We start from the raw sequence: 16,975 nt of genomic DNA, 5'->3' as shown, positions 1-16,975 counted from the left end.
TTTTTTATCTCGCTCAGTGGAGTTCAATTCAGGACGGCGACGTAATATGGGCAAAGACGCCAAAGGCAAAGGCAAAGGCAAAGGAAAAACCCGCGCCAAAAAGGTTAAAGGCGGAAAATGTGCCGCTGAAAAACAAGACGTTAAGGAATCAACGGACATACTCTTATTGCTGAAATGAGTTCCCTTGGGTAGGTTTCATTTTCTTCATCACTTCCGCCAGATTCCGACGAAGAATCTTGTTCGCAGCCTACACTGACGTTGACTTTGATTTTTAACCTACTTGCTCCAAGGATATTCGAACGCTCCGGATCTTCAGCAGATGCCGAGATTGTCGAAGGTGTTTGGCCAAACCAAGAGCCTTTGTCGCTTTCGGCAAGGGTTTTTTTTCCTTCCTTGACAATATGGAGCTTTTTCTTTCTTCTTTGGGCCGGTTTTTTTCGTTTTCTTTACCCAAGGACTTTTTTCTGCTTTTGATTTTTCCATAGGAGTTAGCGTAACGAGCTTCCACGCGGGAATTTTTGTCAAGTGATGTAAATAAAAATATGCAAATGACATGAAATACGAGCGAGGAACGTTTGCCGCGAAAATTTCCCCAGGGTTCTCGCCCGTTGACAAGATTGTGACACCGTCCTAGTTTATTAACTTTATTTGAAAATACGCTTTTTCTAAATAACTCGGCCGCTTTTTGAGATTTTTAATGTTTTTCTTTTGGAAACACTAAATAAAATGACGAACTTAAATTTTGTCAAATAAAAGAAAAAACGATTTTTTTGGCCTCTGAAGGTGGGAAGTAACCTTAACTTTATAATTAACAACCAGGCATATTTACAGTTTTTTTCCTCACAAACTCTTGCAAGCATACAATCTCGTTCCCAGAGTCTTCGTTCCCCTTGACCAGCGGTCGGAAAACGAGAGCTCTGGGAGCAACCATTTTGAAATAACCGAATTCTGGTGATTCTGCCCATCCAGTTTCACTGCGCAGTCTGCGTCTATTGCGCATGCCTGAAATGGTTGCTCCCAGAGCTCTCGTTTTCCGACGCTAGTCAAGGGGAACGAAGACTCTGGGAACGAGATTGGCAAGCATATGTAACATTTGGGCCAAGTCATATCGCCATGCTTCCAATAAATTTGTTTATAGGTCAGCGGTAGGGCATTCAATCAGAGCAATGTCGTTAACTGATTTAATCAGTTGGTCGATAACGTTGAAAAAAAAAAAAATTATATATACCATTGGTCATCTCTGCTATGGTTGAGACATTCCTTTTTTTTCTCCACGGTAATTCCTTATGAACGAAACCTGATAACACTGTAACACAAACGTTACATGATGTTGTGTGTTCGCAATTCTTGCAAACATATTAATGAGACAATTTCCAGAAGTAAATGTCACTCCATCTTTTTGATTGGAGGAGAAATTCTGCCTGTTTGTCACTGTATTATTTAAATTCACACAATATAGTACAAACAAAGCGTGATAGGATATAAACGAGTACAAATAGTCAATTATGATTTGGTCAGAACGTTTTTACCTTCTTAAATATATAAACGGAACATAAAGAAGCTTATGTGAGTACGAACCTTGCAGAAAGCGTTGTTTTGATCGTCAGCAGGAGGTTTGTTGTTCACAAAGTAAATCGAGTTATGTTCTGAAAAGGGAGGTTTGTGAAGATAGGTGAACGCCAACCAGTTCTAATAATAATAGGAAAAAAATCACTAGCTGAGTAAAACTGCAAGCTTTGAAAATTACTATTAAGTACGGTTCAAAGTTTAATAACGTTAAATGAAAAACGGTGACCAACATTACATATTCTGAAAGTCACGAAGAAGAAAATAGACCACAGCAAATCGTGATAAAATAACAGTCACGAAAGATGTATATGAGACACTTACAACAAAAAGATCTTCGTGAGATCCTGCGTAGTTCTCAAGTTCTCTTAAACAAACTTTGAAGGACGATTTAGCGACATCTTCAACCCACACACTGGCAGCATCACGCCTCAGGCCGGAATGGTGGTGCTCAGCTGTTACAAATACTGAAGGTTTGACTAAAAACTTTCCCTGGAAAATAAAAAAAGGAAAGGAACCTTAAACATGTAGCAATGGTAAATTTGTAGCGCTTATGTTCTAATAAACCGATCCAAGATGGGTCGACGAACGCATTTGATCTATATTTCTCCAATACAGACTCCAGGCTAATTCACAATGAATCGATCAGGGGATTGAATCGAACATAATATTTCGCGTAATATTGTTAATCTTTCTAAGTGCATTAATGAAACTGAAAGAAACTTTCTGACTGTCTGTTTTTGTCTGTCTGTCTGTCTGTCTGTCTGTCTGTCTGTCTCTGTACGGATGAATAGGATAACACTTTCATGTGATTCCACAACTTGCCACTTACTGACGGAAAGTTCACTGCTTTGCAAGTCGTTCCAGTCCACCATTGTGCTATTCGCACTTTACCGGTAACACCACCTACTGGAGCCCCCTGGTACGCCATCCAATCAACTGTCACGTTAGCGTTTGACTTACGCTCGTTAAAGCCTGCCGCCATAACACACGCAGTGAATCGATCAAAATTTACGTTCTCAGCCCACGACACAGCAGCATCATGCACATATGACTTGTCACTGGTGTCAATATGATTGACGGTGATCTGCACTTCAATGGGTTTGTCGGTATAGAACACGTAAGGCTTGAAACGTACAACTTCACAGTGCGAGTAGCCTAGTGATGGAATGTGCGGCATGTGACGGCGACCTCGCTGAAAAGGAAACCCTAAAAAGACAACAACAGCAAAGAGACCTCAAATTTCTATAACTAAAACATAATCCACTAATTAATATCTTATTAAGCAACATTCTAGGGAGTTTTGGTTTCCTGCTCAGTAGGCCACGTACGATATATAAATATTTTAACATGGCTCCGAGGCTTCCATATTTGGTGGTGTTTTGCCTGTTAATTAAGGGACAAAAGAAACTTGACAATCGTGCACTGACATAGCGAACGTGGCCTAGTAAAATGTTCTTGCTGTATTCGTTTGTAAACTTTTTAACTGAGCAGTTAAATGAGATAGTCCTTACCTTCACAACTACCAGGATGTTGCACAGTGAAGTTCAGACGAAGAAAACACATTTCTTGCTCAAACAAGCACATATTGTCGTATGTTGTACCGTTTGAAGAACAGACGGGCTCGTGGTAGGATGGACAGCGGTTTACACACACACAGCGAGCGTCATGAGGACCAAAAGCCTTGCAAAGACCGTGATAATGACAAGTAACTTCTAGGCAGGGATCCAGGTCTGGTTAAGAGAGAATGAACGGTAATCTTTCAAATACATTGTGGACCTTATTCCCATGGTAATGTATCTCGAATTATTTTTGGACATGTTACCCAGTTGTTCTACGTACAATATTACCACATGGGTTCGGTGGATTTTTGAAGGATAAAACGGTGTGTTTATTACCAATGTAGATTGACAGATTAAGCATCAAAGCCTGAAAACATGGCTTCCATGTTACGACCTCTTAAGCCGCCCGGGGTCACCCCATTTAAAAAGTAATCTCTGTAGTGGAGAGAGAATCTCCCAACCTTTTTATTTAGTCGCTATTTATGGAGTTTTTTAAATTTATTCCAGTGAGCAACTGCCTACCTCCAATCACCATGTAGTCGACTGTGATGGTATCCTTATTCTTGGGGTTACTGTTGTAGTTTCTTACGCACACTTGCGTATCTTTTGTGGATGTGTGCTAAGAAAACATGATAGCTGTGTTAATGAAATCATGCTGTTCATCTCAACAAAGGGTGTACAATTTTCGCTAAAGAAAGTAGAAAAATTATATTTCGGCGACGGTTTGAAGGAATAAACAATCTAGTTGTCATGGAGTATGAACATATCTCCTTGTAATGCGCTCCTGGCCTGACGGTATACATAATATTGTCCATACCTCAATCCACGCGGTCACAGCGTTACATCGGGAAGAATGCGAATGATTGTTGTTGTAGCTGTACTTTGGCATCACTACCACCACAGGAGGAACAAAAAACGGCTTTGTGAAGTTTATTGTCTGAAGTGTGAAATAAACGGTATATATGTGAATCATTTAACTTATGATACCTGATCAAATTTGAGACTGCAAGTATTTTGGAATGCGTGCAGTTGAGTTTCAGTTTTGTCATGTTTATCTAAGTAAGCGAGTTTAAGTGTACGATCAACTGCCAAAAACTATACAAAATGCTTTTTTTTTGTAACTTAAATGTACCTTATTAAAGTGAAATGAACACATCCGAATGCCTTAACGTTTTCTACATCAATAAAAGTAGGTAAGAACAACAAGGCGAACAATGTAACTAATTACAAGTAGGCATATTTCTTTTTTTCCTTATCATTAGCGATGCCTGGATAAGGTGACTAATCAGCCTGATCGGTATATAATTTTGTGCACCGACAAATGTTCAGAAAATGTCTTTTTCTTTCTTTTAGCTGAAAATCTGGAAAGAAGTCCTAAAAGCAACATGAAAAACTATATGTTCTTCAATAAAAATATTAATTCTTGGTTTTTATCAAAAAATCTAACTACAATCCTGGTCAAAAGTCCATGGGACACTTGACAAAATGCCACCTGTGACACATTATTTTGAAGTGGGAAGTCATCAATCAATTTGCAGAACCCCCGCTCCCCCAAAACAATGTTGGAATAGTGGGTATACTTTGGATGAATTAACATTGTGTTGGGGGTGGGGAGGGGGTGGTGGACAGAAAGACTCTATGTTGGCAAAAGTGCATTGTCCCAAGACTTTTGACCAGGATTGTAGCTTGGTTTTCTATGCCCCTTTGTCTCTTAAATATCCCGGAATTGGTTGAAAACCATCAATAGTTGTTGTTTCGTGCCTTGCTTAGGTGAGGAGATCTCGGGTGAACACTTTTACCTCATGGTCAAATGTTTCCGGATGACACAATAATAACTTTTCATTATGCATACAGTCTGTTTTCCCAAGAAACTAATTACAAACTCATTACACCAAAAGCGGAGTCAGCTTTTTAATTCTCCTTTAAAGAGAAAATGATAGCCTTTTTCAACATGTCAAGGATCTCAAAGAAGGCATAATTTGCGAAATCTTCCGAAATACAGCTTCAGGTAGCTAAAAACCGCTTCCAACACTTTACAGCAGTTCTACTTTGACGGATAAATACAACCACAGTTTACTGATCTCTTAACACAACTGAATTTGACTTTATTGTTTTCAAAATGGTTTCCACATATGCATTTTACTTCTATTTTCTCGTGCATTTTAATATTTTGAGCGCTAATTTACCAGGAATGCTATGTAAAGTTCAGTAATAAACTCCGCTTTACCGCTTGCATAAATAGATATTATCTTACTTGGCAGAATGCGTGGTTATCTTGACGAGATCGTGAGCTAGTGCTATTAAAAACAACACTATTGGTCAAGGTAAAGTTCTCAAGCCTCAAATCGATGAATGCCATCCAGTTCTGCAAAATTAGATCAATAAAGAAGAATCAAGATATAAAAACACGAGAAAGAAGCAAAAATAAATTTTATTTACGTAGAGACCATCATCGGTCAAATTTTACCCCATCAAATAACAAATCACCGTCGTTCCGTTTTTCAGGATGCCAAGGGTATTTCGATGCTTTGAATAGAACAGTTTCGAATTGAGTGTCATGAAACCATAACCAAACCAACTACTTACCAATGAGTCTACTCAGCCAATTTCAAAACGTAGTAAAATCAAAACCAAAGTAACTATTGCCTGATTACTTTCGACACTCAATTTATCATCATTAAATATAATTTATACGGTTTTTTCTACTGTAACACAAAGCCAAGATTCTATTAACTCACTACTTTAATGTTTTTATGAGTCCCATCAAGAATCTTGGTTTCTCTGAGACATATTTTGAAGCTGTCTTTGTGTATGTCTTCCCCCCACATGGCCATGGCATCTTGGGGTCTCCTGGGAAATTGATGACTTGCAGTCACAAACAAGGTTGGCGGAGTCTTGAAACTCTGAAATATTAAATGTCATTGATTCGTCTTGGTTCCTTCATCATATATAAAAAAATAATTCTATGAAACAGCAGCAGCAGCAGCAACAACAACAACAACAACAACAGAAACAGAAAAAGAAAAATTACAAAAAAAAAATTAAAAATTACAAAAATTACAAATTACAAATCTACCAGGAAATAAGAAGATAAAGACAAAAATAATGCTATGAACAGACGAAGAGACAAATCAAGAAACAGCCATAGAAACAAGGAGAAGAAAGAAAGAAAACACACAAAAGAAACCTACTGATTCCTGTTTGTTTCATGTTTCGTGGTTATTTTTGCCATTTATAAATATATTGAATTTCATTTCATTAACTAAATTTTTTTTACGAAAAAGGAATGATGATAGTGAAAATAAAGAAATTGATAACGAACCTAGCAATTCGATAAAGAAACAAAGAGAAGCAAAAAAAAAAAAATAAATAAAATGTACAAATCAACTTAATGTAGAAACGAACGAAAGAGGTTAAAAAAAAGGCAGGTCAGGAAGTGGCGACTCAGCCAGCCAACCAACAAACTTAAAACACACACAGAAAGAAGAGTAGAACAAAAATCCTGAAATAGAGAATTAACATAACATTAGAAGGAGGGCAGGAAATGAAAGTGAAAAGTAATGGCGGGATAATTACAGTGGCAGAGATCAAAAGAAAAAAGGGAGTAAGTAGGAAAGAAGGGAACAGATGAAAAGAGAAAATACTAAAAGACGAACGAAGACAATAAAAGTGGAGGAAGAAAAGAACCAAAGGTTAATGAACAATTTAAAAACTCATATAGAACAGGGAAAGGACCTGTCGAAAAAAACGCTAGCGAAAAATGGGGGAAGGGGGAAAGGATAAAGGAGAAGGGGGAAGGGGGAGGGGGAAGGGAGAAGGGGTAAGGGGTAAGGGAGAAGGGGCAAGGCGAGGAGGGGAGAGGGGAGGGGAAGAGGGAAGAGGGAGCCCGGAAAGGGAGCAGGGGGAAGAGAGAAGGGGGAAGGGGAAGGAGAAGGAGGAAGGAGAAGGGGGAGGGTGAAGGGGGATGGGATATGGGGGAAGGGGGAAGGGAGAAGTGGGAGGAGGTAAGGGAGAACGGGGAAGGAGGAAGGGAAAGGGGGAAGGGAAGGAGGAAGGGGAAAGGGGGAGGGGGAAGGGAGAAGAGGTAAGGGGGAAGGGGGAAGTAAAAAGTGGGAAGGGGGAAGGGAGAAAGGTGAAGGGGGAAGGGGAAGAGAGGAAGAGGGAAGGGGGAGTGGAGAAGGGGGAAGGGGAATGAGGAAGGGGGAAAAAGGTAAAGAGGGAAGAGGGGAGAGGGAAGAGGGAACGGAAAAGGCGGAAGGGGGAAGAGGGAAGGGGAAGGGGGAAGGGAGAGGGGTGAAGGGGGATGGAGGAAGGGAGAAGTGGGAGGAGGCAAGGGAAAAGGGGGAAGGAAAAAGGGGGAAGGGGGAAGGGAGAAGGGAGAAGAGGGAAAGGGGAAGGGAGATGGGGAAAGGGGAAGGGAGGAGGGGGAAGGGGAAAAGGGGAAGGGAGAAGTAAGAAAGGGAAAGGAGAAGAGAGGAAGGCGAAAGGGGAAAGGGAGAAGGGGGCTGGGGGAAGGGAGAAGGGAGCTGGGGAAAGGGGGAAGGGGGAAGGGGGCTGGGGGAAGGGGGAAGAGGAAGCAGAAGGGGAAGGGGAAGGGGGAAGGGAGAAGAGGAAGCAGAAGGGGAAGGGGAAGGGGGAAGGGGGAAGCGGGAAGAGGGAGTGAGGGAGAGGAAAGAAAAAGTGAATGAAAATATAAAGGAGAGAGATAGAAATAAGGCGAAACAAATAAAAGGGAAGGGAGAAAGCAAACGAGGGAAGAAAGAAAAAGATCATGAAAGACGACAGGAATAAAAAACGAGAGAAAGAAAGCAGCAAGAGGGATTGAAAGAAAGAGAGAAAGAAAAACAAAAGTGTAGAAAAGGGAATAAGTAGGAAAGAAAGACATGAAGGAAAGCGATTGAATATTTAGTAGCATTGTTTGCTTTCTATCGTGTCTTTTCTCGTTCTTTTTAAGCAATAGTGGCATATAATTTTTTTCACTTTTTTCTAACCTTTGTCAAGATAAAAGTAGTTTTGGAAATAAAATTCCAATTTCTACGTTGCTTTTCTGTAGTTATCTTCAGCAAAAACTAGCAAATATAATGAGCTAACCTGTTTAAATACGATCCTTTTGCACTTTGTTCCACTCCTCCAGGAGTTCAAGGAAGCTGTTCCTAACTGGGATCCAGGCGGAGGAGATTGTAGAGCGATCCAGTTTACTTCTGTTGTACCATTTGATCCTGTTCCATACTCCACATTACAGACGGTAAATCCACTTGTTTTTACATCCTCCACCCAGATTGCACCGCCATATCGAGGAACTGGACTCTTTACAGAGTGGCCTACTGAGGCGAGAACTTTAACCTGCTGCCCGCTTTGGAAAGGAGATATAAAAGAGACCTTCTTACAAGCGAACAGACCTGTCGTAGTGGTTGTTACTTTGCCTTTTCCAGTTTTGAATTTGAGCGCTGTGAAAAGAATGGATTCAAGCAAAATGATTACTGACGTGACTTTTTTTCCGAAATGCATACTGAGACGAAGAACCTTCATATTTCACCAAGAAACCTATTTTGAACCCTTCTCGCATTCTCTATGGCCTATCGTTATCATTAGTTTACTCTAACTGTACTTCTACAGCCATAGTCCTTCGCAGTTACGTTTTCTAAACAAAGAGGATGGAAAAACGAAAACAAATAAGGAAGGTTGGTGTTTCATACCTTGGCTGGTCTGAGCAACAAGAACGACCATTAAGAAATTAAGGAACAACTGCTTTAGCGGGAGATGGTGCTCGGAAGACATCTTGCTAAAACTGAATGAACAATTTGCTTGGATGATGCCTTAAAACTCACGTCACTGTTGCACGTTAATTCGCGTTTACGAGTGCAGATAAATATTAATACGAGAGGGAGAGGACGTGGGGGACTGAGCAGAAGGTGTTCCTGTAAAAGAATGCATGTAGGGGAGATGGGAAGCGAGTATTGCCGCGTAATAAAAGCTGTTGGCTAATATGACACATTCATTATGGGGAACACAAAATGGCGAAATGGCGAAATGACGAACTGTCGAAAAGACGACAAGGCGAAACGACGAACTGTCGAAAAGGCGAAAAGGCGAAAAGGCGAAACGACGAAACGACGAAACGAAGAAACGAAGAAATGGCGAAATGATAATTTTCTTTCCACTGAAATCTGCATATGTTAGTTTATTCTGTTTACACTAGAGTGATAGGGAAATAAATCTCGAAAAATTAAGGAAAATAATCATAAGGGGTATCCATACAAGTAATAATTACACATTCAAAAGACGATTGTCTATCGTCTCTTGCGCCTCTGCGGAGGAGAGAGACACTGATGTTGTTAATGTTCGGATCGAAGATCTTTCCAACAACAAATTCTCCGTCACACCATATGCTAAGCCTTCCTTGCTGTCACGGACGTTTGAGTAATTTTGGGTCATAATTTTGGCATTGGAAGGAGATGATTTGTTTACCTGGCGTCTGATCAAACGGATACGAGTAAGCTTTGTAGTGCTGACACGTAAGTACAAAATGAAAACAGAATTCAGGTTTTCGTTTCAGCTCAATACATTCAATAGGGCGTTGTAAAACATAACCTTTAAAACTGAACCGAAATTGAAACTTTAAGGTTTTGAAGCGATCTCCTTATTTATCACGAATTAGACTCGAGATTGTGCTATCTTTAGCACACGCAGAATTTTTAGTATTTTGAATAACCGTGTTGTTTGCTACCACGATACTTCCGGGGGCACTAGGGCAGCTTATTAACATGATATACTTTAAGTGACCGACTGTCCTGTAAATTGATCTCGGGTGTTAATGAATAAAGCTATCCTAAACGGGGTGGAAACCCTAGGGTTAGAATATTTTTAATTGTAAAGGTCCTCTACAAACCAACTTTCATTAAATCTGTAGATATTATTGCGAAAGTAGAAACGTATAAATCAGGGTCCGACAAATGTTTTTGACAGCACTTGTCCCTGAGCAAGTGGCATGTAAAAATCCCTTGCCCAGTAAGATGAACTGGTTGTCCCGTATCACGATGGCAGAAGTCAATTGATTGAAGTGTGGCAAAGCCTATTCACGTAATTTAGCAGGAAGGATATAAGACTACCAGATAAAGACTCTACATGTCCGTTTGAAAAATAAATTAAAGTCACAGAACTTGCACCTATCTGTTATTGTTCTTGTACGAGGAAAATTGTTGAGCTTGTCCGTTTCGTTTAGAAAACTAATCGGTAATTTTTACAGTGTAAACAGAATCAATCAACATATGGAGTTTATGTAGAACAAAATGATCATTTCGCCACTTCGTGTTTGAAACACCCTTCATTACGTTTTGCTCAACGAACTTCGATTTTTTTTTTTACCTTAAAAGAATTTAGTTTGCCTTTTTTTTTTACCAACTTGAACTTTGTAGATCAAAGAATTTTCAGCGAAGAATTTGAAGTTGTCTGAAAGCGTTTGTGAAAAGCAATAACTATTTAATTTATACGCAGCAAACATAATACTCGAGGGCGAAGTTTTTCTCTGATTTTGCAGAGTAGATTTTCAGTCCTGCAATTATATTTGTAGACGCTAAAAATAATTTGAACAGCGGCGGTGTAAAGCGCTGAAGTCGCGGATAAATCACATTAAACATTTTCATTCCTAATTTTTTATTTAATGTAGCTTAAGATTCTGTAATGCCATGAACATTTCATCTGTAAACAGTACATCTGAACATCCTTCCATGCAATCACTGATTGAATTCTTAGTTATTAATTAAAGCGGCCTCTAGTTGACAAAAAAATCAACATTTCTCGCTCGCGTGTATCTAAATGACAGTAAAAGATTTACCTATGGGACGGTGAAGCGTCAGGTTTCGATCAAACAGTTAACCAGAAACGTAAACATGACTCTTTTAGTCATTTATACTCTCTCTAAGCTTGTTTTTGCTCATATAAATACTCTTTAAACTTACCTTTACCGTTGACAGTCCCTTTGATTCAATTGAAATGCTGTATATATACCTGTGTTCAAGCGATGATTTTAGTTCTCCCAACTCCAGTTCATAATTAATAATTGGTAATTATTTCTAAAATTTTCTGCCGACGAATTTATAATTTTTGATTAACAGACTTCATAAGCAACTAAATTCCTAAATTTGCAGACTTAAGAGCAGCTTCGCCTAAATATCAACTAGACTTGGAAATAGCGAAAAAATCGAATTTCTTCAAACTCGCCCAGAATGAAGCCCTACGGGCACTAGTTACAAAAATATCGTTTTAAGTTCGATAAATCAAAAATTATTTTTTTCCGCAATTTTTTCGTTTCGATGCCCCAAATCGGCCAAAATCCATCGAAAATGAGCGGCATATTCAGAGGCTCGTAAACTCAAAAGTAAAAATCTTCATTACAAACTGATTGCACGTCGTATTTGTACTTCCTTTTTTGTCTATTTAGAGCTAAATAGATCGTGATTTGATTAGAACTTAAATATTTGACGAATTTTCTAAATTAACGACCCAAGACAGCTTTACAAGAGGTCTACATTTAGCCTATTTTCAAATGCTAAAAAGGCGTTCTGGTACACGGCTTTTCCCAAAACGACTAGTTTGGTGTGAAAAAGCATTCTTTCTTCTTCAAATTAGTGAAATAAAATTTTTGGGTAAATAAAATCGCGAGCGCTGGGATAGCGAACTAAATGCAGCACTTCTTACTGAAAACGTGACCTTTGACCCGAGCGCAACGAAACCGATTACTGCAAGAAAACCCGGAAGAAAAGCAAACGCTTCGTTATTTTGAAACAATTTCTAGTGATATCTCTCCGAAACCATGATTGCAAGAAACTATTTCCAGATATGAAATCTTACAGGGTCAAAAAAGGAGCTAAAGGGCGCATTTTGACACAATAACTTTGTTTGCTGAGAATTGAAGTCAATGACCCTTAACGAATTCCAGTGAAATTTGCAAACTTGAAGTATGCTAGCCGATACTTACCTGAATATTTATATTAATAGAAGAGTCGTCTTCTTGGATTAACCTTCAAAAGAGGCAGGATCCAGATTTGAAAACCTCTAAAAGAAGAAATGTTTAATGTTCCGTGACCTGCCCGCTGCTATAAATTAGCTTAAATTCCATGCACATGCCGACCGCATGTTTGTCGTAAAACCAACTGAACTCCACTGACAGTTTCCATGGGCAACCCCAAAATAAACAATCCCCAAAAATGTAAAGTGAAATTGGCTGTCTTCATGAACAGTTAGAAGCTAGAGTCAAGTTCCATTACCTTTAAAAAGTGCTTGAATTTATTTGTTTGCGTCGACTTTGTCCACTACTCTCACGTTCGAATGCCGCGAATCGGTCACGCCAAAACAGTGCAGACCGTGCACACTGCAGAAAACACCGCGTTCAAACGTCGGGCATGCGCAAATTGGTACATTTTTTGGCAGCCGCGCGCCAATTTCCCGCGCCAAAATTTAAAGGAAAACATGGGAAACAACCGGTGTCACGCAAAATTTACGAAAAAAGATTGAAAAGTTCATAGAAATCTGTAAAAGGAAAAGAAAGCAGGTAAAAGGAAAACTTAAGACTTTTCAGACACAAAGTTTATTAAGTTACTGGTATTCTGTTGATTTACCATTTTGTTTTGAGCTTTACCAAAAAAGTTTATAAGTCTTAAAACCCGTGTCATGCTACGAGCCGACGGCGTAGTATATTTTTATTTGTTTTTATTAATCACACGATGCGTGACGCCGGAAACGGACGACAAACGATGTGTAAAAGAAGGAAAAATGGGAGAAGAAAAAGACAATTGTAGTGATTCGGCTTCGCTCAGACGAGCTGGAAAAATTTTGGCAAGGACTGAGGGATTCAGCCGGAATCGGTCGCCTAGTCGTCTCCCTGTTTCGCCGATGTATAACTTTCTGCAAAGAGTGCAAGTTATGCAGTAGATGACATTGGCTGAGGTACAGGTGAAATGATCACTGATCTTGATGGATCGCTTGGGTCCCGATATCTTCTCAACATTGCGAATGAAAGGACATGTTTTGTATCGTATGCGTGCGCATTTAAAAGTTCCGGGTTGATCACTTGTTTGGAATGTACTTCAGACTAAAAAGTTACCTATGTTTTTGCCGCGCCTGGATGAAATTAATGGAGGTTGCGAAAAGATTTTGCCAGTATCGGGATCATTTTGAAGTAATTTAAAGTTTTTTAGAATGATGGATTTTACTGCGTGATTGTGAGGGTGAAATTGAGGGTGAATGGAATTCTATCATTATTTTCCTTGTGACGTTTGTAGTGCTGACTGTCGATCAATTTGTTGGGCGCGATGATGGCCCGCTTGAACAACAGAAGCAGGATAGCCACGTTTGTCGAAGAAATCGAACATTTCCTCTTATTTTAAGGAAAAATCAGTCATCAGTACAAAGACGACGAAGTCTAAGAAACTGAGAATAAGGAATGGAATTCTTGACACGTGATGGATATGAAGATGAATGCAACAAATAACTATGAGAATCTGAGGGTTTGGAGTGCACACTGGTGCATAAACCGTTGCCTTCGATAGAAACTTTGATATCCAGAAATACTAAACAAGTATCGGAAATTTCCCAGGTATATTTAGGAGCAGAATGAAACGAATTAACAGCAGTTATAAATTGATTGAAGTCCTTTTTCCATGATAAAGAGGATGATTCTAACACCTCGGACAAAGATACTTTCGAGACGCTTCAGACTCGAAATTCGAAGTGGACTCCCCCGGAGGGCAAGTTCGCCTCTTTAGATTTTTTCATTAATAATACATCGGCGAAATAGGCGGACGATTAGGCGACCGATTCCGACTGAACACCTTCGTGACGTTGAGAAAGACGACAAAAACGCATCTAAACTGGTCACGAGGCACTTTAATCTCTCCAGTCATTCTAAGCAACATATCGCAGTCTGCGCCCTTTCCCTACATCAAGGTAGCACGGAAAGCCGCAAAACTGTAGAACAAAAATTTATTTTGAAATCGGCACTCTTAATCCTCACGGTATCAACGAACGCTTTTCATTCAACCAATTTATTCTGTTGTTTTTCACGTTACCATGCACCAACCAGTAACGTTGTATGTAAACCACACACAACCCACAATTTCTAGATTCGCTCCAGCGAAGGGCTAGCGCTCGAACCGTCAGCTTTCGAATCTCTTTACGGTGGCCGATTCACATTATCAACCCAGGTGATAAAACCGAATTATCTTGCATTACTCCTTACCGACGCAGCACCACAGTTTCTTTAGAAACGTACCCCCTCTAAATAACATTTGAACAGGCTTTCTTACAGAAGAAAATTCTTTTAGCGATTTTAAAAAGATCCATTTTATAATTTTGTAGTCCTCGTGCTATTTTATAACCAACCCCCTAACAAAAAATGCAAAAGGCGAAAGGCCTTGGTCCAGTGTTTCACTTCGGTTTCAAACCACATGCACGGGACCACATTGGCGTGACCTGATTGAAGAGTAAAATTGCGAATTATTATCGATGAGTTTAAGAAGTTGATGTCAACGGATTTCAATGGTCGTTTTTGAAAAGTCAGTATCTTCATTCCCGTGGGGTTGAAGACAGCGTATTTAACCAGTTTTGCAATTCTGCAAATTTTGCACCACAAGTTTACCTAACTTACTCCCTTAGCATGGAACCTTCTTTTTTCCCATTCTTTATCTAATAATTGTAAACTTGCAAATTTAAATATTCTTTGCCAACAGATTCATCCAGAGATTGTGCCTTAGGTGATCAAGAAACATCAGTGTACATCAAGAGACTTTTGACTGAGTTTTAAGCAGAGTAAACGATACTTACGATTTGTTAAAGGTGCAAGTTATTACAATTGCATGCAAGAAACAACGTCACGAAATCTAAAGCAGAAGCACCCTTATTTTTTTCGGATAATTAATTTGTTTCTTAGTAGTGTTAAATTCGACGTTACACGTATTCTTAGAAGTCCTCAGGACGAATCTTCATCTCGGACCTCTGGACAGATTCACTGTTATTTTTCCAGTTGTTCCATTGCATTCCTTTATCGCTGACCTTACCATTAAGGTACAAACCATTGAGGTTTGAGATAGCGCAATATTTGTACCACCAGGCACATTGACGATCTAAGGGACAGTTCCCGGATGACCACTCGTCATTATCGGGATCCTTTGGGGAAAACGCTTGCCCATGATGATAAGTAAGAGAATCACCAGCAGTGCCTAAAACAAGAAACGTTAACAACACATTCTAGATTCCGCGCTTAAAACTGAAGGGGTTAAAAGGAAGAAGGCGTATTAAAATGTCCCCCAATAACTTCTTGAAGGCCCAGATTTTTCAGTCTTCAGTCTTTGTTTCACGTGTCACGTGTCAGGCTCTTTTCTGGGTTTATACATATGTTGTCTTCATGCACCCCTTGCTAAGCGCAAAGTAATAAATATGAAATTCACCTTCACTAGTGTTACTTTGACAATTTCCTGTTCATGGCGTCGTATATCTTATCATCAGAAATAAGTCATGGTAATATCATTAGAAGGATCTATTATTGAAATAAGGGTATCTGTGCTCATCTGTATATAAATGCTCCAAAGGATCAGTTTCAAAAGATCACTTGACTGACTTTAATAGATAATTCCAAATTATTTTGGTCTAAGGATCCTCATGCCTTGAAAATCATTTATGCCTTGTTGGAACGTCAGAAAGCTACTGAATCTCCAGTACATACCAGAAGCCCGTGCTAACACATGAGTAAGATGATTTTATGAGAAAAGATTCTGAAAATTATTTCGGTTACCGCTTCAATTCACGAAATAAATCAAACTTAACAGAAATAAGTTCACCTGTATTACTTCCCAAACTCAGCTGGCATCTCGCCCTCTCAATTGCCACAGAAACTGAGCTGTATTCTGCAAATGCTGTTTTGCCATAAATGTCTTCCAAGTCAACACGTAGCTCGTTACTGCTGCTCAAAGTTCAGATTGCCGAAGCCTCGTGTGTAATCATCCCAAGCTCGAATTCTACAGAGCCATCCCGTCTCTTTTGAAACACTGTCCATCCTCCACCGGCTGTATTGTGATCACAGAAGACCTCAAATCCACCCAAACCATCAGGATCGATTTTGTACACTCCACTGATTTTGATAATATTTCAGGAAACGTGAATAAACTTAATCGAGTTGTTGGTGTTCAGTGGGTTGTCATGAATGAATTTTCACGCACTTGTTGACTACACGAACATTTTTTTGTGATGTAGCTCAATAATAATCTACAGCTACAATCCACGACAAAAGTCCTTGGCACGGCTGGACCAGATAGCATGAAAATGTGTTGACAAGCTATTTTGGAAACAATAAGTAATGACATCACTGGAATAGGGAACCCCCTTCCGCCCGACAATGTCGGAAACGAGCAATGACGAATTCATCACGATAAACAACATTGAATTGGGGGAAAGGGCCGAATTGATAAATTTCCCTTACAGATACTGCAAAAATGGGCAGGGGATTGTAGATGACGTCACGGGCGCTGATTTCGAAAATTCACTGTACGCTTTTGGCCAATCAGAAAAGAAATAGTGAGGTCAATGTATAATAAAAGGACTTCTTTTGCTCCAGTGTGTCAATGTTACTCATATTATGTTATAAAACAAATGATGAACCATTTGTTAATTTTGGATTGGTGTATATTTTTGTTTTATTTACTATTGAGCGATGAATTAAATTTCGTATATTGGTATAATGATTTATAATTTTTTACTAAGTTGGTAATTAAGTGAATATCTATTCATTGAGCGAGATAGCGCTTAATTTACATGCTTCTTAAAATGAGTAGCAGAGCAAATCATAATAATCGGCT

At 39.3% G+C, this 16,975-nt stretch overlaps 1 protein-coding gene across 1 annotated transcript in view; it reads right to left on the bottom strand.

Moving 5' to 3' along the window:
* LOC145486497 (uncharacterized) overlaps positions 1-11,275 on the bottom strand; it is a 29,074-nt gene extending 17,799 nt beyond the window's left edge. Inside the window, exons 1-11 of the mRNA XM_081465173.1 lie at positions 11,087-11,275; positions 8,825-8,916; positions 8,220-8,575; positions 5,867-6,031; positions 5,383-5,493; positions 3,946-4,065; positions 3,651-3,747; positions 3,081-3,299; positions 2,399-2,775; positions 1,891-2,058; positions 1,579-1,689 (exon numbers count right to left, since the gene is read on the bottom strand). Coding sequence (XP_081321299.1) covers positions 1,579-1,689; positions 1,891-2,058; positions 2,399-2,775; positions 3,081-3,299; positions 3,651-3,747; positions 3,946-4,065; positions 5,383-5,493; positions 5,867-6,031; positions 8,220-8,575; positions 8,825-8,906 — 1,806 coding nt within the window. The 5' untranslated portion in view covers positions 8,907-8,916; positions 11,087-11,275. The remainder of the gene's footprint in view (positions 1-1,578; positions 1,690-1,890; positions 2,059-2,398; positions 2,776-3,080; positions 3,300-3,650; positions 3,748-3,945; positions 4,066-5,382; positions 5,494-5,866; positions 6,032-8,219; positions 8,576-8,824; positions 8,917-11,086) is intronic.
* Between the last annotated feature and the right edge of the window lie 5,700 nt (positions 11,276-16,975).

This window comes from Orbicella franksi, chromosome 1 (assembly GCF_964199315.1).
Source record: "Orbicella franksi chromosome 1, jaOrbFran1.1, whole genome shotgun sequence".
NCBI classification, from domain to species: Eukaryota; Metazoa; Cnidaria; class Anthozoa; order Scleractinia; family Merulinidae; genus Orbicella; species Orbicella franksi.
This window is presented reverse-complemented; position numbering and strand designations above follow the sequence as displayed.